The sequence below is a fragment of the Scyliorhinus torazame genome, chromosome 6 (genome assembly GCF_047496885.1).
Source record: "Scyliorhinus torazame isolate Kashiwa2021f chromosome 6, sScyTor2.1, whole genome shotgun sequence".
NCBI classification, from domain to species: domain Eukaryota; kingdom Metazoa; phylum Chordata; class Chondrichthyes; order Carcharhiniformes; family Scyliorhinidae; genus Scyliorhinus; species Scyliorhinus torazame.
In genome coordinates, this window is record NC_092712.1 from 261,294,156 (window position 1) to 261,318,498 (window position 24,343).

General features: G+C 46.4%; 1 protein-coding gene across 9 annotated transcripts in view; it reads right to left on the bottom strand.

Annotated features, from left to right (window-relative positions):
- Positions 1 to 24,343, bottom strand: part of jarid2b (jumonji and AT-rich interaction domain containing 2b) — a 594,617-nt gene that overhangs the window by 131,572 nt on the left and 438,702 nt on the right. For all 9 annotated transcript variants that reach the window (XR_011947850.1, XM_072509615.1, XM_072509616.1 and 6 more), the window contains 2 exons: positions 8,111 to 8,290; positions 447 to 682 (listed from right to left, as the gene is read on the bottom strand). Coding sequence is in view for 8 of the 9 variants with exons in the window: in XM_072509615.1 (XP_072365716.1) it covers positions 447 to 682; positions 8,111 to 8,290 (416 nt within the window). In the remaining variant the exon portion in view is untranslated. The remainder of the gene's footprint in view (positions 1 to 446; positions 683 to 8,110; positions 8,291 to 24,343) is intronic.

Below are 24,343 nucleotides of genomic sequence, written 5' to 3' on the forward strand. Positions count from 1 at the left end.
TCGAACCTGGGTCCTCAGCGCCGCAGTGCCAGTGCTAACCACTGCGCCACCGTGCTGCCCATCTCAGGCTTCTTAAAAGGATAGATTTAAACACATTCCCCATCATTTACAGCAGGCATTTTCCTGAAAAAGGTGAGATATATCAGTTATATTGCTATGGGAACCTGTTTTTTGTAACTTTTGCTGCTCCTTTAGGAATGATGCTGTAATAACCATCCATGCTTAAACAACCATTCAATTTGCAGAGCAATTGAGCAAAGTTCCTGGAAATCACAGCTAATTCTTCCCAAAATATAGAAACTTGAAATTGACATTAATGCAAATAAATAAGTTAGCATTTTTTGATCAATAAAAATGGCTGTCCAGTTCAAGTGTTTGAAAATAAACAGCCCTTCTGCAGTAAGGAGCGAACGTTTCAGTTAAATATGCTGGATAGTATTTTGTACCTGTGGTGTTCGGTGCTCCTGAGATGGTTTCATAACAGCTGAGCCGTTAGCAGCAGACCCTTTTGTTGAGCTGCCCATTTGTGAAGAAGAATTAGCAGCAGTGCCCGTTGAACACGGCTCTTTCTTGCACTCAACCTTTTGGTCACTGTTCTTCTCCTTCCCTGGTGTGGCCTCTTTTCCTTTGTGTTTCTGGACAGATTCTTTCTCTCTCAACAGCTTACCCGAACCATTCAAAACTGGGGGGAGGGGAGGAAAAGTAAATGTGAAAAAAGTGAAGGGAAAAACCCATCTGAAACTCGGGTTATAAGCACTCCATACACAATTTATAAACCAGTGATGACGTCTTAAGAAATGTCTGGGGAGCGTGTATCAAGCACTGCTTTGCCAGAGAATAGCCTAGTTAAGAAAGGAGAATTAATCATAGAATCTACAGTGCAGAAGGAGGCCATTCGGCCCATCGAGTCTGCACCGGCTCTTGGAAAGAGCACCCGACCCAAGCCCACGCCTCCACCCTACCCCCGTAACCCATTAACCCCACCCAATACTAAGGGCAATTTTGGATACTAAGGGCAATTTATCATGGCCAATCCACCTAACCTGCACATCTTTGGATTGTGGGAGGAAACCGGAGCACCCGGAGGAAACCCACGCACACACGGGGAGAATGTGCAGACTCCGCACAGACAGTGACCCAAGCCGAGAATCGAACCTGGGACCCTGGAGCTGTGAAGCAATTGTGCTAGCCACAATGCTACCGTGCTGCCCTAAATCTATCCAAGCAAATATGAAAAATACAAGAATCTTCTTTGTATACTTTCCTTTTAGAATTTCGGTCCCATTTCAACCTGGTGCACATGGTTTACAAATTTTAATGTGTGCCGTAGGAATCCCCTCCCTTAAAACTAGGGGCAAGATTCTCGGGAGGCTCCCGCCACTGACTAGTGGCGGGATCTTCTGGTCCCACCGCTGTCAATGGATTTCCCATTGAATCCACCCCACGCCGCCAGGAAACCTGTGGTTGGGTTGCGCCATCGCTGGAAGATCTCACCCTAGATCTTACCAGATGGTACTTCACACACATCTGTTGGCTCGAAAGTCAGAAACAAAATACAAACTTCAAGATGCACATCCTCTTAAATCCTTCAATATCTGGCCTTTTATACATTGCCTTTCCCCTGTGCCCAACCACAGGCAACAGTCTTCAGTCACCTCAGTCCCTATTCTCTGGAACGGTTTGTTGCCTTAAGCCCTTTCCATCTTTCCAATCCTCAGTGAACGGTTGGATTTGTTCTTACCTATTCCACCTTCAACACCATCTCAAAACACACCCCTCTATTATTTCTCCCAACATGGTTCTTTCTGTTCCTTCATCTATTGAATTTCTTTCTCCTCGCTCTCAATCACTTTGGAATAGGTGAACTCTAATGCTGCTTCAGGGTAAAATTAAATTTAACTGCATATACACTCCTATAGAATGGACAGAATACGATTGTACGTGAACAGAGAAACTAAGGGTGTTTGTTGTTTTGTTAATAGATACCTCTTTCAAACCAGCATCTAAAGACATAAAAAATGCTGGCCAACATTTAATGTTAGGAGAGAGCCAAAGGATAATTTAATAGCTGGATTTTGCAATCGTCTGATGTTACAGTGTTCTGAGAGGTGGTGACATGAAAGCTTTTTTGTCAAGTTGCCCTTTTGGTGACCACCTCCTCCCCATCACCCCATGGTCTTTAACTAACTTGAATTGAGTTCTTTGATAAGGTAACAGAGGTTTGATGAAGAGCTGTGCAGCTGTTGTGTATATGGATTTTCAAATGGAATTAGATAAAGAACCACATAATAGATTTAGCTAAAAATGAGATGCCAACCTGGTGAAGCTATAACATGTGCATACTCGTCAAGAGGAAGCAGCATGCTATATATAGAACCAAATGATCCCACAACCAACAGATCAGATCAAGCCTCTGGAATCCTGTCACATCCAGTCATAAAATGGTTATGAATAATTAAACAATTAACAAGAGCAAGAGGCGCCACAATCATCTCTGTCGTCAATGATGGTAGAGTCCAACATACTCATGCAAGCGACAAGGCTGAAATATTTTCAACTACCTTCAGCCAGAAGTGCAGAAGCAATGATACATCTTGGCCTCTTCTGGAGGTCCCAAGAAACACAAATGCCAATTTTCATTTATAATTTGATCCACTTCATGTGTCATCTAGAAACAGCTGACGGCACTGGATACAGCAACTACTGGCTGTGGTACTAAAGGATTTGTGTTCCAGAACTAACGGTGGTGCTAACCAAGTTATTCTAGTGCATTATCAACGCAGGCACCTACTGGAATAAACATAGAACATACAGTGCAGAAGGAGGCCATTTGGCCCATCGAGTCTGCACTGACCCACTTAAGCCCTACAGTGGTAAGCACTGCGCCACCCTCATATGGTATATGATTGACCCCACATTCTGAAGTGTTTTTGTTCAGGGACATATTACTTCCTTTTTGTCTCTTCTGGGTCATTCTGAATCTCCAGCTTAAATATCCACTGACAATCCTGGTCTTGGCAGCCGTAGAAATGAATAGAACTAACCAGAAGAAAGCCCATATGGTCATCAATTCAAACCAACTTCCACTGCTCAAAATTCTCCTCACAGACCTGTATTTTCCACTGCTTCAACTATCTTTCCAAATTTCCTTCAAAATATGCACCTTTATCTATGACTAACTGTGGTAAACCATTTCCAACTCTCAAGTTTCTTCCAACTCTCTGGCCATCCACAGTTTGACTTTTAAATAGATGATGCCACATTACTAACTCACCAACCAGAGGCAGAGGTGGCCATGGGCTCCTGATGGAGCAACTTTCAAGAATTTGGTAAAACCTGTATTTGGTAATCAAGCAGATTCTTTTCACTGCCAACTGAAGAGTCCTGTCCTCCACTTCTCCCTTCAAGGATATCCTGCCTTCTGCCCATAGAGAAGTGCACAAGTGGAAATTGCTATTCAGCCTGTGATGAAGCCTCCTTATCAAACTTCATATACTCCTCCCTATAAATTCTCCCAACTTTCCTTTCCACACCCCGGAATTGCCTGGCTGCTGCATGCTTCCTATCCACCCCAGCAGAGCTAACAGAAGAACTTAGCAGAGGCGAAACAGAAGCTAAAATACATTTTAACAGAGAGATAGTTCTCCAATGTACATGGTACCATGCAGAGTTACAATTTTTTTCATTGCCTACTTAGTATATGAACTGCAGTTTTATATTGGGAGGGTTGACAAAAGGTTGGCCACATGCATGTTGTTGGTAATTATATGGTCACCTGATTCCTGACGGTCTGTTCTGTGTCTCCAGTTAAGTTCCGTTGACTGCACACAGACTTGCAACTAAACCCAAAGTCTGCCAGATGGAATGGTACCATGCTGTCATGACAGTTACCCACAGAGTCAGATGCAATTATTAGAAATTACTGATTCTCAACATCTGTCTGACCTGTACTGTAAAGAGTTTACATTCGAAAGTCAGCCTCCTTTTGGGACAATATATTCAGGCAGTAAATGCCACAGACATTACATGATCAGCTAATTCTCCTTTTAAAGCCTTTGGTTTTAATCAATCAACAATCTATGTATTACAAATTTGTTTTTCATTTATAAAATCAAACTAAAGCTCAAAATGAACAATACAAAAATGTGATCACAGACAGAAAAACAATACCAGTGCGTACTGCTCGAGGACGGGCCAGAGAAGATGTAATCACTTGCACCACAAGTGGAACTTGAGTAACAACTCAAATTATGACTGTGGCCACCCAAGACAGGGACACGGTTAGTTCTTGTTACAGTTACTGTCAATGGCAGTATCTTGTATTAGATGCCATTTCTGGAAGAGAATTGTTTCATCACTTAAAACCAAATCAATCTAATTCCCATCAATAGATGTGAAGTTGATCAGGCAAAACAAAATGGCCATTTTTATTAACATACAAATTAGGAGGAGCTTGCTCTGCCATTCAATAAGAACATGGCTGATCTACTTGTAATTTTTACACAGGCTCATTACACAAAACATACAGTGCAGAAGGAGGCCATTCGATCCATCGAGTCTGCACCGACCCACCCAAGCCTCCACTTCCGCCCCGTCCCCGCAATCCAACAACCCTCCCTAACCTTTTTGGACACTAAAGGCAATTTAGCATGGCCAATCCATCTAACTTGCACGTCTTTGGACTGTGGGAGGAAACCGGAGCACCCGCAGGAAACCCACGCAAACACTGGGAGAACGTGCAGACTCCACACAGACAGTGACCCAGCGGGGAATCGAACCTGGGACCCTGGCGCTGTGAAACCACAGTGCTAGCCACTTGTGCTACCGTGCTACACAAACAAAAATTTGTTTGGGGGATAAACTGTTCTTGGAACATGGGTTTGATTGGCAAGCAGGCCATTTATTTCCCATCCCTAATTGGCCTTGAGAAAATAATGGTGGACCCTCCACTTAAACAACTGTAGTGAAGGTGAGATAAGGAGTTCTAGAATTTTGAGCCAGTGACAATAATGCATGTCCAAGTTGGGATGGTGTGTGAATTGGAGCTAAACTATGTGGTCTTGGTATTACGATTTGCCTACTTTACCTTTCCTTCTAGATGGATGAGGGTAATGGGCGTGGGAGGTGAAGTACATTCTGTGGATCGTCACACATGATAGTTATAGAGAGGATGGATGTTTAGGTTAGCAGATGAAGTGCCAATGTTTTGGCCTTTTTGTGTTAGGTTTAAGAGAATTGTTGCTGCTGCTACACACATCAAGACAAGTGGAGAGCATTACACCATATTTCTGACTCATGTCTCACAAGTCGTGGGTAGTATGATTTTGGGCAGTCAGGAGGCAAATCACTTGCCTTGGAATACCCACCTGACTGCTCTTGTAGCCATAGCATTTAGATGGCTGCTCCAGTCGAATTTCTAGTTCATGGTGACTCCCCCAAGGATGCTGATGGTGGAGAACCTGATCATTTTTGTTATTCGTATGGCTACCGAAGCATTTAAAGTCTGATGCTAACGTTAACAATCCATTCAGCGGCTTCAGCTGATGCAGTGATTGGTTGTGATGCCACCAGGGTAGAATCTCACAGAGTAGAAATTCTCTGAGCCGGGTTGGGCAGCAGAACTCTGCTGCTGAAAATCTATGTTCTCTGGAAGCCTAAATCAGAAAATGAAGACTTCAGCCAAATACTGCCAAGACTGTCATTTTGGCCTTTCACCTGAACAACTAGACCAGAGAAACATTTCATGTCCAGCTCGGTGGACATAAAACAACCACTCATCCACAACCTAATGCCAAAATATCTTGGGTCACTCTTGACCGTACATTGACCCACTGGCAACACCTCCGGAACACTGCAGCCATGGTCAAGGTGAGTAAATTGCATACAGAAACGGCTGGGTACTCTTGGGGCAGCAGAGCCATCACATTCCATAATTCTTCATTCACTCTGGTCTAACCAGATGATAATACCATCTAATGTCAAACAGAGGTAGTTAGTTTCTTTCTAGCTGGAGATGATCATCGTCTAGCACACTCAGATATGATGATCAACTTCCATGAAGACACAGTTAAGTGCATCTTGACTTCTCTATCACAGCACTGGATTAAAAGAGAACCAAATTTGATGCCTATTTGTTGAAGCACTCAATCCTTCTAAATTGTCAATTTTGCTCTGGATTTCATGGACTAAGCATCGAAAATGAAAATGTCAGCAATGGAAACAACAGTTCCTTCTGAGATGAAGGTTTAATTATATTGTCGGTATAATGTCTATTACCAGATGCTCTAACAACTTTCTTGCTTCCCTCCATATCACCATTTCCCTGCTAATCTCCCACCATTCTATCACCATGATAATCCAACTCTACCCCAACACCCTGTTAAATGCTGAACTACCTTATCCTTGGCCTCCATGACATCACTAAATCACGTTTCCAGTTCAGCGACATTGCAACATAATTATACCCCTCATCACTTTCAAACCCTCCACTGTTTTCTTTCATTAGCATAACTCCTCCATGTAATCTCCCGAATTGATATTCACAGCTACACCATTGACCTAACCATCTCACCTGCTCAGTACTCCCATCGTATCAATCACAGATAGGGCCATCTCTGATCACTTACTTATATCACTCTCTCCCAGAGTCACCCCTGGAAAACCTCTCTCTCACTTCACTTAATGTGCACTTACGGTCTAGCCTTTGGCCTTCCATACAACACAACATTCCTGCAGCTACTAATTTGTTCAACTACACCCTCACAGCCATTTTTGATGCTTCAGATTGCATTGAAACCATCACACGCTCTCACCTTGGTTTGGTACAGCCCTCATCTCTGCTCTCTTAAGTTCAAGGGATGCAGGCTTGAAAGGATATGGTGGGCAACTAATTTAGCCATTCACTGCCCGGTCTGGTTGAACCACACAAAGCACTAATGCTCTCGACTGACTGATAAAACTGTTTACTACTCAGCAAATACAGATCAAAGTAGGATCTATCCATGAGTCACCTTTCATTAACTATACTATTCCCTTAAACAGTACTGTAAAACATTTAGAATTTATTTTCATACACAGAAGTATTAAACATCAACACCTTTATACATTTATAAAGATGATGGATGATCCTTCATTGGTATAGTGTTTGAAGAGTTTCCTATGCTGCAACACAGAGTAATGCAATCTCCCAACACAGTTAGCTGTCAGCCAAGTCACACTATGGCAATACTCACTGGCAAAAACTATTTGGCCAGATCCCAACCAGTACATTATTCAATGACCTACTGTACTCAAAAAGCGCTTACTTTAAACATTGAATTTCTGTCCTTGATCAGTTACTAATTAAACACAGAAAGGGAATACTATGCAGTTTCCTTGCTGAGGCAGTAAAGATAATCTAGGCAGAAAATCTTGACTATCTTCTGAACAAATTAGAACTTGATACATTAAAGCAACATGTTTAAATAAAATGCAATTGCGTGGCTAAAAACAATTATTTGCAGAAGTGTCGCATATACATTGCTGGGTAATGTAAGATAGATTGACTATGGAGGATCCCATGGTCATAAACCTTTCTTTAGAAAAGAGTATTCCCAGGAACACTTGCCCCTTGCCCTGGAAAGATGAAAAGTGGTACTTTTTTGTTGGTGGCCAAGGAAAAGAGAGGGTAATCCAGGACAGAATAAAATGAAACAGGAATCAATTTGAAAACAATGACTTAATTAACATGGCTGACTCACAACTACACCTATATTAATTCCTAATTCAGTACCCATTGTGACTGGCTCTCCATATGCAAGTTAAGAACAAGCATGATCTACCTCAAGATAATTATCAATCCACTGCCAGATATTTAGATAATACAAATACACTCTATATTGCCGGCTCTATGAATATGAACAGGTGCTTGTAATTACATAATTTCACACTAACGCACATTAGCTTCTTCAGGTAGGTGGGAGAGTCACCCATTGGGAAACAAGTCTAAATTTAAGGACATGCCTTTAAAAGGTTCCCTTGATTCCATTAACTGCAGATTTCATTGGCAGTCAACCTTCTATCAAAGCTGACCTGCAACTATTAAGTTTCAATAGTTTTAAATTGAACTTACCATGACCATTGAGGACTTGTTTACCCTGTGGTTTTCCTTTCCTAGGTGTTGAATGGCATGAAGATGAAGCATTGTTTGGAAGTGTTTTGACATCTTCACACTCATCATCCTCTTCTACTTCATCAATGTCATCCTGGGAACTTCCAAAATACATCATGTTGTTCGGCAGCGCAGGAGAGCCTAAGTACATTTAAAACAAAAAATGTTTTATTTTCCACTCCTCCATTGTTCATATCAAACAGCAACCAAAGAACTATCATGTTACATTACCCATTTGGAACTCAACTCTCCAAACAGTGCATTTCTGTGTAAAATTAAAAGGGAAAAGACTAGCACCCAACATGAAACATAGCCTGCCAAGCAAAACAAATCATTTCAGATTAAAAGAAAATATACAGAAATTAAATCAAACCCAATGATGCACAAAAAGCCAATTTTACTACAATGGATCGACAGATTTATTCCAGAGTTTTGGAATTAAAATATCACAAACGTACCAATTTTTCTATGAAAAGCAGTATTCTGGGCACTTGTACTGACCATTAAATAGCACAGACTCTCAATAATAAGGAATGTTTTAATTTGGGAAGGCAGCTTCACAAATAATGAAAATAAAGGTTAGGATTCATAGAATGTAAGATGAAGGAATGATGCAGGTAAGTAAAACAGGATTATGAACACAAAATACCGGGCAGCACGGTGGCGCAGTGTTTAGCACTGCTGCCTCACGGCGTCGAGTACGATTCTGGCCCCGGGTCACTGTCCGTGTGGAGTTTGCACCTTTTCCCCATGTCTGCGTGGGTCTCACCCCCACAACCTAAAGATGAGCAGGGAAGGTAGATTGGCCACACAAAATTGTCCCCTTAATTGGAAAAAAAAGTATTGGCTACTCTAAATTCATTTTTTTTTTAAAAATGAACACAAAATAGGTCAGTGGAAAGGGAAACTGCTCAGATAGGAAAAGAGGGATTAAGCAGAGCAGCTCTGTGGTAGTTCCATGGAGCATTTGTCGTTGTATTTGCTTTGCAAGCAGAGTTTGGAAACAAATTGCCATGTTTGCTAGTTATACCAAAAAAGGGGATGTGGTAGACAATGGAGGGAGAATACAATAAAATTTTCAGAAAAAAATTGGATCTTCAAATATGTGATCCAATGCAATTCAAGTGGATAAGAATAAAGTAATAAATATGGGACCACTGGATCAAATCAGAATGTTTGTTAAATAGCTGCTTTTCTGGAATGAGAAAGAATTAAGGGATATGTAGGGTTGATGCAATTCACTTGCTAAGCAAAATAGCATTTTCCCAAAAAGACTCATTGTGGTTCAGAGTTCAAAAACCTTGCATATATATATATATATATATATATATTAAAAAACACCTTTAACATACTAAAAGATCTAACAGAACTTAAAATAAGGGGTTATGTTACTGGTCTAATGGCCTAAAGGCAAGATTGCATCATGGCATATAGAAAATATAAATTCAGTGAATCAAATAAAGTCTTGAATAAAAAGCTATTTTGGTTCATTAACGTCCTTAAAGGAAATAAATTTGCCTTTCTTACCTACTATGACCTAAAAATGACTCTCGACCCACAGCAATGTGGATGACTCTTAACTGCCCTCATAAATGGCCGAACAAGTAACTCAGGATGTATCAAAACGACCTCAATAAACAGTAAGACCAGATCATCCAGCATCAATCCAAGACCTCAACATGACAAACGTGCATTACAATTAATCCTGCACAGTGTGGAGTTTGCACATTTTTCCCTTGTCTGTGTGGGTCTCACCCCCATAACCCAAAGATGTGCAGGGTAGGTGGATTGACCATGCTTAAATTGCTTCTTAATTCAAAAAATGATGAATTGTGTACTTTAAATTTTTTTTAAATCAATCCTGCAAAGTCATCCTTAGTAACACCTGGGAGCTGTGCCAAAATTGGGAAAACACTTCCATAGACAAATTAAACAACAGCCTGACAGTCTTTCGAACAGAATCATGGACGGGATTCTCCCCGGCGGGATGGAGTGGTGTGAACCACTCCGGCGTTGGGCCGCCCCAAAGGTGCAGATTTCTCCGCACCTTTAGGGGCCAAGCCCTTACCTTTAGGGGCTCGGCCCGCGCCGGAGTGGTTGCTGTCCCGCCGGCTGGCGTGGAAGGCCTTTGGCGCCACGCCAGGCGGGGCCAAAGGGACTCCAGCGACCGGCGGAAGTCCGCGTATGCGCTGGAGCATCAGCAGAAGCTGACGACATTCCTGCGCATGCGCTTTGGGGGGGGGGGGTGGTCACCTCCGTGTCGGCCATCGCGGAGGCTATGGCCGACACGGAGGGGAAAGAGTGCCCCCACGGCACAGGCCCGACCGCGGATCAGTGGGCCCCGATCGCGGGCCAAGCCACCATGGGGGCACCCCCCACCCCAGATCGCCCCACGCCCCCCCCAGGACCCCGCTCGCGCCGTCTGGTCCTGCCGGTAAGGGAGGTGGATTAATTAACGTCGGCAGGACCGGCATTACAGCAGCGGGACTTCGGCCCTCGCCGGGGGTCCCGCCGACCGGCATGGCGCGATTCCCGCCCCCGCCTAATCTCCGGTGCCGGAGAATTCATCGGCCGGCGGAGGCAGGATTCACGCCGCCGCCGCCACCCCCCCCCTCCCCGCCGATTCTCCAACCCGGCAGGGGGTTGGAGAATCCCACCCCATATCTTTCAGTCGACGTCCTGTCTGCTCCATCACCATTTCTTTCCTTTCCCACCGGCACAACAAGCCGAACAGAGGTAATGGCACATGATATAGTCAATGGGGAGGGGCCCTTGGAATTCTTAACATTTTAGTCTGGATCCCAAGAAGTCTCATAAGATGTAGAAGCAAAAGTAGATTATTTGGCCCATCGCGTCTGCTCCGCCATTCAATGAGGTCATGACTGATCTGATAATAGTCTTCAATTTCCCCCTACTGATTAAAAATCTGTCTATCTCACCCTCTACAGGTTTCTGTTGTAAAGAATTCCACAATTTTCTGCATGCCATTTCACCCAAACCAGTTTATGCTGCTGGGCCTTGCTGCAACCCCTGCTAGAAAAGAATGAGCCTCTTTGTATCCGCCTCATCACCTACTTTTACTTTCCCACTTAACATCGGATCGTCAACTAAGGGTGGCAACGGTGGTGCAGTGGTTAGCCCTGCTGCCTACAGCGCTGAGGACTCATGTTTGATCCTTGCCCCAGGTCACCGTCTGTGCGGAGTTTGCACATTCTCCTCGTGTCTGCGTGGGTCACACCCCCACAACCCACACAGATGTGCAGGTGGATTGGCCATGCTACATTGCCTCTTAATTGGAAAAAATATAACTAGGCACTCTAAAATTAAAAAATAAATAAATAATTTTTAAAATCATTATATCGGCAACTAATTTAGATGAGTTACACGCAGTCCGCTTATCAAAGTCATTAATGTAGATTCTAAATAGCTGATCCTTGCTGTACCTCATTCATTGCAGCCTGCCAACCCGAAAATGTTCTGTTTAGTCCAACTTTTTCCTGTCCATTAAATAATCCCAGGAGTCCTAATTTGGTATAACAAGCTCTTATGGGACTTATTATAAAATTCCATTTTGAAAATTCAAATGCACTGCCCACCACTCCCACCCCCTTAACTTTCTAGTTCCATCTTCAAAACAAAACACAAATTTATCCAACACTATTTTCCCTTCATAAATGAAAACCGAGGGCGGCACAATGCTTAGCACTGCTGCCTCACAGCACCGAGGACCTGGGTTCAATCCTGGCCCTGGGTCACTGACCTTGTGGAATTTGCACATTCTCTGTGTTTGCATGGGTCTCACCCCACAACCCAAAAGATGTGCAGGCTAGGTGGATTGGCCATGCCAAAATTGCCTCTTAATTGGAAAAAATAAATAATTGGATCGTCTAAAAAAAAAAAAATTTTTTTTTTTAAATTGAAAACTGAAACTGAACATATTTAGCAAGTCAGGCAGCATCTATGGAGAAAGAAAGACCAAGTTAATGTTTCGGGTCAATGACTTTCCATCAGAATGGTTCAAGGAGGCCTACAAAATGGTCAACCAGTTTCCAAACATCTGCTGCACTCTTCCTGTGCATCAACTGAATTTTAAATACGATGCGTTATACATCAGGGGCGACATTCTCCGACCCCTCGCCGGGTCGGAGAATCGCCGGGGGCTGGCGTGAATCCCGCCCCTGCCGGTTGCCGAAGTCTCCGGCACCAGATATTCGGCGGGGGCGGGAATCGCGCCGCGCCGGTTGACGGGCCCCCCGCTCGATTCTCCGGCCCGGATGGGCCGAAGTCCCGCCGATAAATTGCCTGTCCCGCCGGCGTAAATTAAATCACCTACCTTACCAGCGGGACAAGGTGGCGTGGGCGGGCTCCGGCGTCCTGGGGGGGGGGGGCGCGGGGTGATCTGACCCCGGGGGGTGCCCCCACGGTGGCCTGGCCCGCGATCGGGGCCCACCGATCTGCGGGCGGGCCTGTGCCATGGGGGCACTCTTTCCCTTCCGCCTCCGCCACGGTCTCCACCATGGCGGAGGTGGAAGAGACTCCCTCCACTGTGCATGCGTGGGAAACTGTCAGCGGTCGCTGACGCTCCCGCGCATGCGCCGCCCGGAGATGTCATTTCCGCGCCAGCTGGCGGAGCAGCAATGGCCGTTTCCGCCAGCTGGCGGGGCGGAAATTCCTCCGGCGTCGGCCTAGCCCCTCAATGTTGGGGCTTGGCCCCCAAAGATGCGGAGCATTCCGCACCTTTGGGGCGGCGCGATGCCCGTCTGATTGGCGCCGTTTTGGGCGCCAGTCGGCGGACATCACGCCGTTTCCGGAGAATTTCACCCCTGGTGCCTAATAAGTCAAAGGATCATCAAGGCGTTTTTCAGTATCCCAATTTTCTTCCTGAAAAAGGCTCTGTTATGTTACAGGAAGAATCAATTTCTAGATGCCAATAAGCTCAATCTTGGGTTTTGCTGCAAGATATTAACATAAAATACAGTTCCGAAGAGCAATGCAGAAACAGAAACAAAAAGGGATTTATCCATTGTAGCATATTAATTATTTGTTTTCTTAAATCAAGATATTATTTAAAAGGGCAACCACAAGTTAATAGGTTGTAAAATATAGTATTTGGTGAAATTGAATAGCTCTGATGTTCAGGGAAACGGTGGGGGGGGGGGGATATTCAGAAACACATGCCACTGTGATCACACACTGAATAATTCAATGTGTCTATTGTGAAAAAGAGTCAATTGTCAAGTACAACTGAAGAATGTTTGAAAACTCAGCCTTTGACATGAATTCTAGTTCTCTCCTAGCATTGTTGCAAGGAACAGAGGAGGCAACAGTATGACAGCAAGCTGAGATAGAAAGCTAATTTTAGTCAGCAGCATTTAATGGCAGAAATTCAACAATACAGCACCCCCAGTGTTATTTCCCTTCAATTACACAATACAAATATAACTACAAGAAACAAAACACAGCCTGCCAGCCAAATTCTCTCCCCTTCTACTAAAATCCTGCATTCAATATTCAAGTGCATTTAAAGATCAGGATCTCTAAACGAATCAATGCTGTTGGCTCAAAATATAATCTATGCATTTCCTGGCTTGCCGGAAATAATCAAAGCCATTATGTAGAAGGTCAGAAAACTTAAATGTAGACAATTATAAATGGGTCATTCTGGCAACTGCACTCACCTCTCAATTAGAGAGTTGCTGCTCTCCAGCAATCATCTGTACAATGGGGAAAGACCACTGTGTAAGGTCTTTCCAGCAAATGTACACCAAGGAGCGGGTAACAGTGTAAACCCCCCACCGTCTGGGCCACCAACACTCCAATGTATAAAACAAACATGACAATGTAAATATTTAAGAAGGAATTGTAATGTAAAGAGTGATATGTGTATGATATCAAAATTGAATGACAGAAAGTCAAGGCAATGTGTAACTCTGCCGGAAATGTACAGTCAAGACAATTTGAAATGTTTCTGTAATGCTTATGATAAATTTTATGAATAAAGTATATTTTTTTGAAAAAAAATAAATAAATAAAAATCTTCTTGCAACCATACAGGTTGGTCATAAAAGGCATAGAAGGACTTGTATACTTTTTAGGGAGCTGTAACATTGGTAGACTACTTCACAGTAAAGTGAATATTGCCTATTTTCACAAGTTACTGTTCTAAGGAAGCTTGCGACACAAGCGGTGCTTCATTTTTTTGCTTCACAATTTTGGTGCTCATTAAGGTAGGGAACCGAAATTATTTTCTTTTTTTTTTAAACAAACAATTTTATTGAGGTATTTTTGGCATTGTAAACAGTAACAATATACATTAGTGTGCAAATATCAATTCCAAAAACATAGTGCAAATAACAGTTCCTCTCTCGCAAATAGACTCGCCTATTCTTCCCCCCAACTCTACACTATTCTACCCCCCCCCCACCCCCCCCCCCACCACCACCTCCTCCGCTGACGATTAGTTCCCCGCGAAGAAGTCGATGAATGGTTGCCACCTCCGGGCGAACCCCGATAGTGATCCTCGTAAGGCGAACTTGATTTTTTTTCCAAGCCGAGAAAACTTGCCATGTCCGACAGCCATACTTCGGTCTTTGGGGGCTTTGAGCCCCTCCAGGCCAACAGTATTTGTCGCCGGGCTACCAGGGAAGCAAAGGCCACAGCGTCGGCCTCTATCCCCTCCTGGACTCCTGGGTCCTCCGACACCCCAAAGATCGCTACCTCTGGACTCATCGCCACCCTTGTTTTCAATACCCGAGACATGACGTCCGCAAATCCCTGCCAGTACCCCGAGTTGTGGGCACGCCCAGAACATGTGGACATGGTTCACTGGTCCTCCTGCAAATCTAGCATACTTGTCCTCCAGCCCAAAGAATTTACTCATCTGGGCCACCGTCATATGGGCCCGGTGAACTACCTTGAACTGAATCAGGCCAAGCCTGGCACATGTTGCGGTTGCATTTACCCTCCTCAGAGCGTCTGCCCATCCGCCTCCCTCCAACTCCCCACCAAGCTCCTCCTCCTACTTGAGTTTCAGTTCCTCGGTCCCCGAATCCTCCGCTCCCATAAGCTCCTTATAAATATCCGAGACTCTCCCCTCTCCCCTGGAAACTACCCTGTCCTGGGTCCTCCTTGGTGGAAGGCGTGGAAAGGACGAGACCTGTCTATGTACGAAATCCCGCACCTGCAAGTACCGAAGGTCATTTCCCCTTGCCAGCCCGAACTTCTCCTCCAGCGTCCTCATTCTCGCGAAGCTCCCTTCCAGGAACAAGTCGTACATCCTTCCCACCCCCGCCCTCCGCCACGCTCGAAACCCGCCGTCCATCTACCCCGGGACAAATCGGTGGTTGTCGCAAATTGGGGGCCAGACCTACGCTCCCACTTCCCCCGAATGCTTCCTCCATTGGCCCCAAATCCGCAGAGCCGCCACCACTATAGGGCTGGTGGAGTACCTGGCCGGCGGGAGCGGCAGAGGAGCCGTGACCAGGGTTGCAAGCTGGTGCCCCTGCATGAAGCAGCCTCCACCCGCTCCCAAACCGACCCCGTACCCACTATCCATTTCCTTATCATGGCTATGTCAGCCGCCCAGTGGTAGTTGCTGAGGTTCGGCAACGCCAGTCCCCCCTCGTTACGGTTCCGTTCCAGCATCCCCCTCTTTACCCACAGGGATTTCCCCGCCCAAACAAATCCCAGGATGATTTTATTGATCTTTTTAAAGAAGGACCGCGGAATGAAAATAGGGAGACACTGAAAAATAAACAGGAATCTCGGGAGGATCGTCATCTTCACCGTCTGTACTCTCCCCGCTAGTGACAGCGGGAGCGCATCCCATCTCTGAAACTCGCTCCTCATTTGCTCCACCAGCCTAAACAAGTTCAACTTATGCATCGTGCCCCAGTCCCGCGCCACTTGTATCCCTAAATACCTAAAACATTCCCCAACCAGCCTAAACGGTAGCTCCCTCAGCCTATTCTCCTGACCCCTTGCCTGCACTACACACATCTCGCTCTTTGCTATGTTCAACTTGTACCCTGAAAACCGGCCAAATTCCCCTAGGATTTCCATAATCCCGTCCATCCCTGCCACTGGATCCGACACGTACAAAAGCAGGTCATCCGCGTAGAGCGAGGCCTTGTGTTCTAAACCCCCCCCCATCCCCTTGCTGCTCTCAGAGCAATTGCCAGCGGTTCTATGGCCAACGCAAACAGCGTTGACTTGTCTTGTCCCACTGTATAGTCGAAAATACTCAGATGTCGACCTGTTCGTCCTTACACTAGTCTCCGGGGCCTGATATAGCAGTCTAACCTAGTCCACAAAGTCTTCCCCAAACCCAAACCGTCCCAGCACCTTCCATAAATAGTCCCACTCCACCCAGCCTTTTCGGCATCCATTACCACCTCTACCTCCACCTCTTTGCTCTCCGGGGGCATCATAATCACATTGAGTAGCCTTCTTAGGTTGGCTACCAGCTGCCTGCCCTTTACAAACCCCGTTTGGTCCTTCACACAATCATGTCCGGTACACAGTCTTCGATTCTGGACGCCAGGATCTTGGCCAGTAGTTTAGCGTCAACATTAATCAAGGAGATTGGCCTATAGGACCCACAGGCTTCCGGACCTTTATCCCGTTTTAGTATCAGCGAGATGGTGGCTTGCAACATCGTCGGGGGTAACACCCCATTGTCCCTCGCCTCATTAAAAACCCTAACCAGCACCGGCACCACTATCCCAGAGAACTTTTTGTAGAACTCTACTGGATACCCGTCCGGCCCCGGGGCTTTACCCGACTGCATGGCCTTCAGACCCCCCATTACTTCTTCAGCCCTAATCGGGGCCCCCAGCCCCTCTACCATCCCCCTGCTCACCTTTGGGAAGGTCAGCCCATCTTAGAAGCGCCTCATACCCTCCGGCCCCATGGGGGGTTCCGAGGTGTACAGCTTGCTGTAAAAGTCCCTGAATACCCTGTTCAATCCTGCCAGGTCTCCAACCCGGTTCCTTGCCCCGTCCACTACCGTCCCTATTTCCCTGGCCGCCTCCCTCTTCCTAAGTTGCTGTGCAAGCATTCTGCTGGCTTTCTCCCCATACTCATACACCACGCTTTTCTGAGCTGCTCTAAGGCCTTCCCAGTGGATAGCACCCCCAGCTCCGCCTGCAGTCTCCGTCGTTCCCTAAGTAGCTCTGCCCTCGGGGACTCCGCATATTCCGTTCTGTCCCTACGGGCTCAGATTGAGATCAGTTCCCCTCTCACCACCGCCTTCAGCACCTCCCAGAGCACCGCTGCTGAGACTTCCCCTGTATCGTTGACCTGCAGGTAGTTCTGCATGCTTTTCCTCGCTCTCTCACACACCCTCATCTGCCAACAATCCCATCTCTAACCTCCATTGTGGGCGCTGGTAACTTTCTTTGCAGACCTGCAGGTCGACCCAATGTGGGGAGCATGATCCGAAATAGTGATCGCCGAGTATTCTGTATTCCTCACCCCCTCCAAAAAGTCCCACTCACAATAAAGAAGTCAATACGAGAATAAACCTTGTGAACCCCCCCCATTTGTTCCATGAACCTCCTCAGTTCCCTTGCCATTGCCGAACCCTGCCCGTTCTGGAGCACGACCGATCCAGGTCGGGATCAAGGACTGTATTAAAGTCCCCACCCATAATCAGCTTGTGCTGACCTGGCTAACCCAGCCCTTCCGTAATCTAATCTGGTCTGCCACTTTCAAATGTGTCTCCTGCAGCAACATTACGAGGAGCTGTTTGGGAATGAGGGGCTGTTTAGCACAGGGCTAAATCGCTGGCTTTGAAAGCAGACCAAGGCAGGCCAGCAGCACGGTTCAATTCCCTTACCAGCCTCCCCGAACAGGCGCCGGAATGTGGCGACTAGGGGCTTTTCACAGTAACTTCATTTGAAGTCTACTTGTGACAATAAGCGATTTTCATTTCATTACATCTGCCTTCAGAGCGCGTAAGTGCGCAAACACACGTGCCCTCTTGACCGGCCGTTTAACCCTCGACCAGGTGATCAGCCTGGTTGGAGGGCACCCTCGCCCCTCGCCCCCCCCCCCCCCCCCTACGCCGATCAGCCAAACCCCTTCTTGGGCCCACCCCCTGCCCATGTGCCGTCCTCCCCTGGTCCACCTCTTGGCAGCTCCCACCCCCGACCTCTTCCCTGTTACCTGGTTCAGTTCCCTCCCTCGTCAGCAGATAACTGAAATCATTTTCATTACAGGAACTGATTTGTCAGCACCAATTATTCTTAGATGAGATAGAGTATGGCAGGTAGCATAGAACTATCTCTATCTACTATGTCCAAACCTCACTTATTGCATAATTCATATTGCGGAACACAGAACTGCAAAAGAACAGCTTTTAAAAAAAGCTGACAACTCAAACGAGACATATAACTGAAAAAACGGAGTAAAACTCTAGAACCAAAGCCATGACTCCAAAGCTACTGAATAATTTAAATTCCACTTTATTAAATAGGATTTCAGGATTCATTAGTGCTTTTTTAAGATCACATTCTTTCTAGTAGCCCCAGAGTGGATAAACATCTTGGGCGGTTTCAATTGTCAAACCCAAGCTTCTGCCAGGCAGATGGGGTTAAATTCAGCCTCTTGATCGTTGTGCTATTGGTAGCTGATAAATCAATTTTTATTTGTATAATGTGGAAAATACCTGTTCTTTTCTCACCGAAGATGTTCCCAGACCCGAGTATTTTCAGCTTTTGTTTTTTTTATGGCATTTGCTTACTTTGGACTGCACCTACTCAAGTCCACTGGACAGGCCCTGCTCTTCCTCTTTGTACCACCAATGATCTAAATTGGTACCTCTGTTGTATTGCTGGCAAGAGCTCACAGCAGTACACTACCCCATTATAGATGGATGGGAAGCTGGTCTGTTCATGCTAGAAGCACAAGGAAGAGCTGGGCTTGCCAAGTGCATTATCCCCCAGGTTTGGTAAGAGGGAGAACAGGGAGCAGCCTGGAGTTCCAATTCCATACATTACTTAACAGTTATGAGCAGTGTGAATGAGAGCTCAGAAAACTGCCTGGCTGCACAGAATCATAGAATTTACAGTACAGAAGGAGGCTATTCAGCCTATCGAGTCTGCACCAGCCCTTAGAAAGAGCACTCCACTTAAGCCCACACCGCCACCGTCCTCGTAACCCCACCTAACCTTTTGGATACTAAGGGACAATTTAGCTTGGCCAATTGTAGAGCGAGAGAGAGAGAGAGAGAGAGAGAGAGAGAGAGAGAGAGCGCAAGACAGACTGACTCACCCGTGCCCGGTCTCTCCACAAACGGAGATTTTACACACAGAGAGGGGACAATTTCGCACTGAGAGTCCTCTCTCTCTCTCCACTCGAAGGTAACTGGATTCCACCACACGGAAGAGAAGCTCGCTCTCCGTGAGGAATCTTGATTTAATGCCACTATTGATTCTAACACTCAGACAAAACCAGCCTTGGTCATGTTTATTATCAAATAATCATCCATCCAACTTCTTTGATTTCAGAAATCATGCTGAATCACAAAAACTCATCAGCACCAGCCTTTTGTTGGTGAATCTAGACATTCCCATTCATCAAGAATTTTATACTATTTTAACAGGTTAAGTAAGAATCAGTAATAAATGTCGATGACCTAATCTGGTTTGCTAAGCAAATCAATTATTGCAAAAAGTTGTGGTTTGACATCTTAAAATACTATTTGGAATATGGCCAATTATGTGCCGACATAAGCTATTTATGATACAAATTATTTATGCCAAGCAATGTGGTTGTTAGAAATAAAATATGCCGATTGGTCACACACAGGGTAGCTTTTGCTTGAAGGTTTCAGTTTTGGCCCTTTCTGCCCAATTAATGGCTCTTTGGTTGGAAAATTTGTGAAATAAGTGGTTGGGAATGAATTCTCCTCCGAGGTGGTGGTCAGCGGGTTACTGCGCCCAACAGAAGTCAAATAAGTGTTGGAGGTGGAGGGTCTGCATGGCGCAGTTGCAGAAGACATGGCGGAGGCAGGGGCGTCGTCGTCGTCCACCCTATTGCCAGTGGAGCAATTGGTGGGGTTAGATATGCAGGAGGACTGGTTGGAGGCGATTGAGGGAGCGGTTGACCTTCTTCGTAGTGCTATGGAGTAGGTGAAAAAGTGCAAGGTGCGATGATCTGAGAGGTGGAAAGGTCCATCACAGACCACAGTGATTGAATTGTGCAGTTGCAGACAGAGGAGGTGGTGATGCTGGGTGCAACTTGCAAGGTGCTGAAAATAAGGATGGACGACCAGGAGAATCGGTCCAGCTGGCAGAATCTGCGCATTGTAAGCCTACCAGCTGGGGTGGAGGGAACGAGTGTCACAGCCTCGGAGGGGGTGGAGGGAATGAGTGCCAAGGCCTATGTGTGAAAGATGTTGGTGAAGCAGGTGGATGAGGGGTCCGTGAAAAGGTCCCAGAGGTTGATCGGGCGCATCGATCGTTAAGGCGGAGGCAGAGAGCAGGGGAGTCACCGAGGGTGGTGATAGTGGGAATTCGCCGATTCCAGATAAAGGAACAGATCTCTAGGTGGGCAAGGACGACGAGAGATTGTACTTGGGAGGGCCAGTGGATTTGAATATACCAAGTAAGGAGTCTTACAACACCAGGTTAAAGTCCAACAGGTTTGTTTCAAACACTAGCTTTCGGAGCGCTGCTCCTTCCTCAGGTGAATCGAAAACATTCACCTGAGGAGGGAGCAGTGCTCCGAAAGCTAGTGTTTGAAACAAACCTGTTGGACTTTAACCTGGTGTTGTAAGACTTCTTACTGTGCTCACCCCAGTCCAACGCCGGCATCTCCACATCATGATTATACCAAGACATTGGTGCTGACCTGGCGAAGAGGCGGGCTAGCTTTAAACAGGCCAAGGCGGTACTCTTCCAAAATAAGATTCAGTTTGGCGTGTTATAACCAGCCAAACGTTTGGTGACTTTTAAGGAAAAGGAGCATTATTTTACATCACCTGAAGAGGTACATGGCTTTATTAAAGAGCATGGTTCGTAGAGGTTGATGGGGAATGTTTTCTGATGTGGCTGTTAGGTAGTGTGGGGGAAGGGGCAGTGTGGGCAATATGTGCAGGGCCTTTGTTTCAATCTTCAAGTGGAAGTTGCCATGCTAGCAAGCATGCTGATGAATGGAAGCAATGTGGAGGTGGGGGCTGTGACGGGTAGCAGGTTGGTGGTGCTGGTGGCGCGGTTAGTCTATTGGGCGAAGGCAGGACAGAGGGGAGTGAGCCACTATTTTGGGTGAGTTCGGGCAGAAAAAGAAAATGGGGCAGAGATGGTTTTGTCGATGGATTAGGATGATGGATTTAAATGGGAAAGGGGGGGGGGGGGGGGGGGGGGTGTCAGAACCACCGATGAAGATAGTGGTTTGGAATGTGCAGGGGTTGAATGGGCCGGTGAAGTGTTCTAGGGTTTTGCGTATTTGAAAAGTTTGAAGGCAGAGGCGGTGCTTCTTCAGGAGACACACTTGCAGATTAAGGACCAGGTGAGGTTGCAAAAGGAGTGAGTGGGTGGGTCAGACATTCCATTAAGGATCTGACTCCAAGTCGAGAGAGGTTACTATTTTTTTAAGCAAGAGGGTGACATTTGTGATGGCTGGGGAGTTTTGGGACCCGGGGAGTCAGTATTTAATAGTTAGTGGATGTTGGAGGGGTCCCCGGTAGTGCTAGTAAGCTTTTATGTGCCAACTGGGACGACGGGGAATTTGTGAAGTGGGTGGTGGGAGACATTCTGGATCTAGACTCATATAAATTAATAATGGATGGTGATTTTAACTACGTGATGGAGCCTCAGTTGGACCGATCGAGCCCTAGGACACCTGAATACACTTCCCCCAATCCCACGCGCTTTAATTTTGCACAATAATCTCTTATGCGGGACTTTGTCAAACGCCTTCTGAAAATCCAAATAAACCACACCAACTGGCTGCCCCTTGTCAACTGTACTGGTTACATCTTCAAAGAATTCCAACAGATTCGTCAAGCATGACGCGGGTTAGGTCGGGAAAGGCAAAAGAACTAGGGATGTTTATGGCCCAAATGAGGGTGTGGATCCTTGGAGGTTTCGGCACCAGGGAGGAAAGGGGTTTTCGTACTTCTCCCACGTGCATCAGGTGTACTCATATACAGACTTTTCATGGTGGGTAACTCTATTCTCCCAGGGATAGTGGGGCGATTGTGGCTTCGGACCACGCGCCGTTGGATGTGAGGTTGGGTGTGGGCCAGTCACAGGGACTCCGGTGGAGGATGGACTCGGCACTACTAGCGGATGAGAAGTTTTGCGGAAAGATGGCTTCGGTAATTAAGGAGTATATAGAGTTTAATCAGAATGGGGAGGTCTCGCCTTGCACGTTTTGGGAGGCTTTGGGCGGGTGGGGGGTGATTGTGTACAAGGTGCTTAGGGAAAAGATGGAGAGGCAGCAATTGGGGGGTGCTATTTTGGAGGTGGATTGCAGATAGTACAAGTGGGGGCGGGCGGGGGGGTGCTTGCGCGAAGATGCCAGAGTGGGTGGGGTGGGGGGGGGGATGATGATGATTTGGGTTTTTTTTCATGGGCTGGTGTTCCTGGAGGTTGAGAGGCAGAAGAGGTTGGGATTAGAGGCTTCGTTCAGGCTACAAGTGGTGATGGAGGCAATTGAATTGATGCAGGCAGGGAAGGCAACAGTACCTCACGGTTTCCCAGTTGATTTTTACAAACGGAGAAGTTTGTAAATCCTGGAGATGCTTTCTGACTCTTTGGCATTGCCGGCCATGCTGGCTCAGGAATCAATTTTGTTAATCCCCATGAAGGATAAGAGCTGGTGGAGTTTGGGTCGCATTGGCCCATCTATTCAACACAGATATGATGATGCAGGCTTGGGGCAGCACGGTGGTGCAGTGGATTAGCCCTGCTGCCTCACCGAGGTCCCAGGTTCAACCCCGCTCTGGGTCACTGTCCGTGTGGAGTTTGCACATTCTCCCCGTGTTTGCGTGGGTTTGGCCCCCACAACCCAAAGATGTGCAGGCTAGGTGGATTGGCCACGCTAAATTGCCCCTTAATTGGAAAAACTGAATTGGGTACTCTAAATTTAAAAAAATGATGGTGTGGCTTAAGGTGTGGCAAGGCGGCTCGAGGGGTATGTGTCGGAGATGGAGTCGGAAGACCAGAAAGGTTTTGTGAAGGGGAGGCAGCTGTCGAGTATTATTGAATGTGGTGATGACCCCGTCTAAGAGCAGGGTGCCGGAGATTGTTGTGGCTATCGACGTGGAGAAGGCATTCGATCAGATAGAATGGAGGTATTGGTTTGAGATTTTGCGACGGTTCGAGTTTGGTCCTGTGTTTAACTCATGGGTAAGGTTGTTATATGTGACCCCCACAGCTAGTGTTAGGACAAACTCGATCAGCTCAGGAGATTTCTGGCTATACAGGGATATGAGGCAGCGGTGCCTGTAATCCCCATTTCTGTTTGCATTGGCTATCAAGCCTTTGGCGATTGCGCTCCAGATATCAGGGGAGTGGTTAGGTATTGTGAGGGGAGGCAGGGAGCACTGAGTCTCGTTATATGCGGATGGCTTGTTGCTTATATATTTTGAATCCGTTGGTTTGCATGGATAGGATTATGGGTTTATTGGAGGAGTTGTTGCTTTATGGGCTATAAATTGAATGTGACTAAAAGTGAGGCGTTTGCGGTGAATGCCCTGGGGAGATTTCAGTGCCCTACCATTTAAGCTGGCTAGGAGTAGATTCAGGTACTTGGGTATTCAGGTGGCTCATGATTGGGGCATGATGTATAAATTGAATCTGGCTTGTTTGGTGGAGGAGGTGAAAGGGGATCTAAAGATGTCCTCCCATTTTCATTAGCTGGCGGGTGCAGACGGTCAAGTTGAACGCCCTGCAAGATTTCTGTTTGTGTTTCAGTCCCTCCTGATATTCCTGCCAAAGGCGTTTTTGTAAGGTAGACAGGTTGAGCTCAGCTTTCATACGGGCTGGCAAGACGGCATGGATTCGGGCGGGTGTTTTTACGAAGTAAGCGGTGGATGGGGGGGCTTGCAATCTCGAACTTGCTGTATTATTACTGGGCGACAAAGGTGGAGAAGGTTCGGCACTGGTGCAGAGTGGGTACAGGTGGAGGAGGCGTCGAGGCGTCATGTGTGTGGGGCAAGTCTGAGGGCTCTGACTCCGTTTGCCT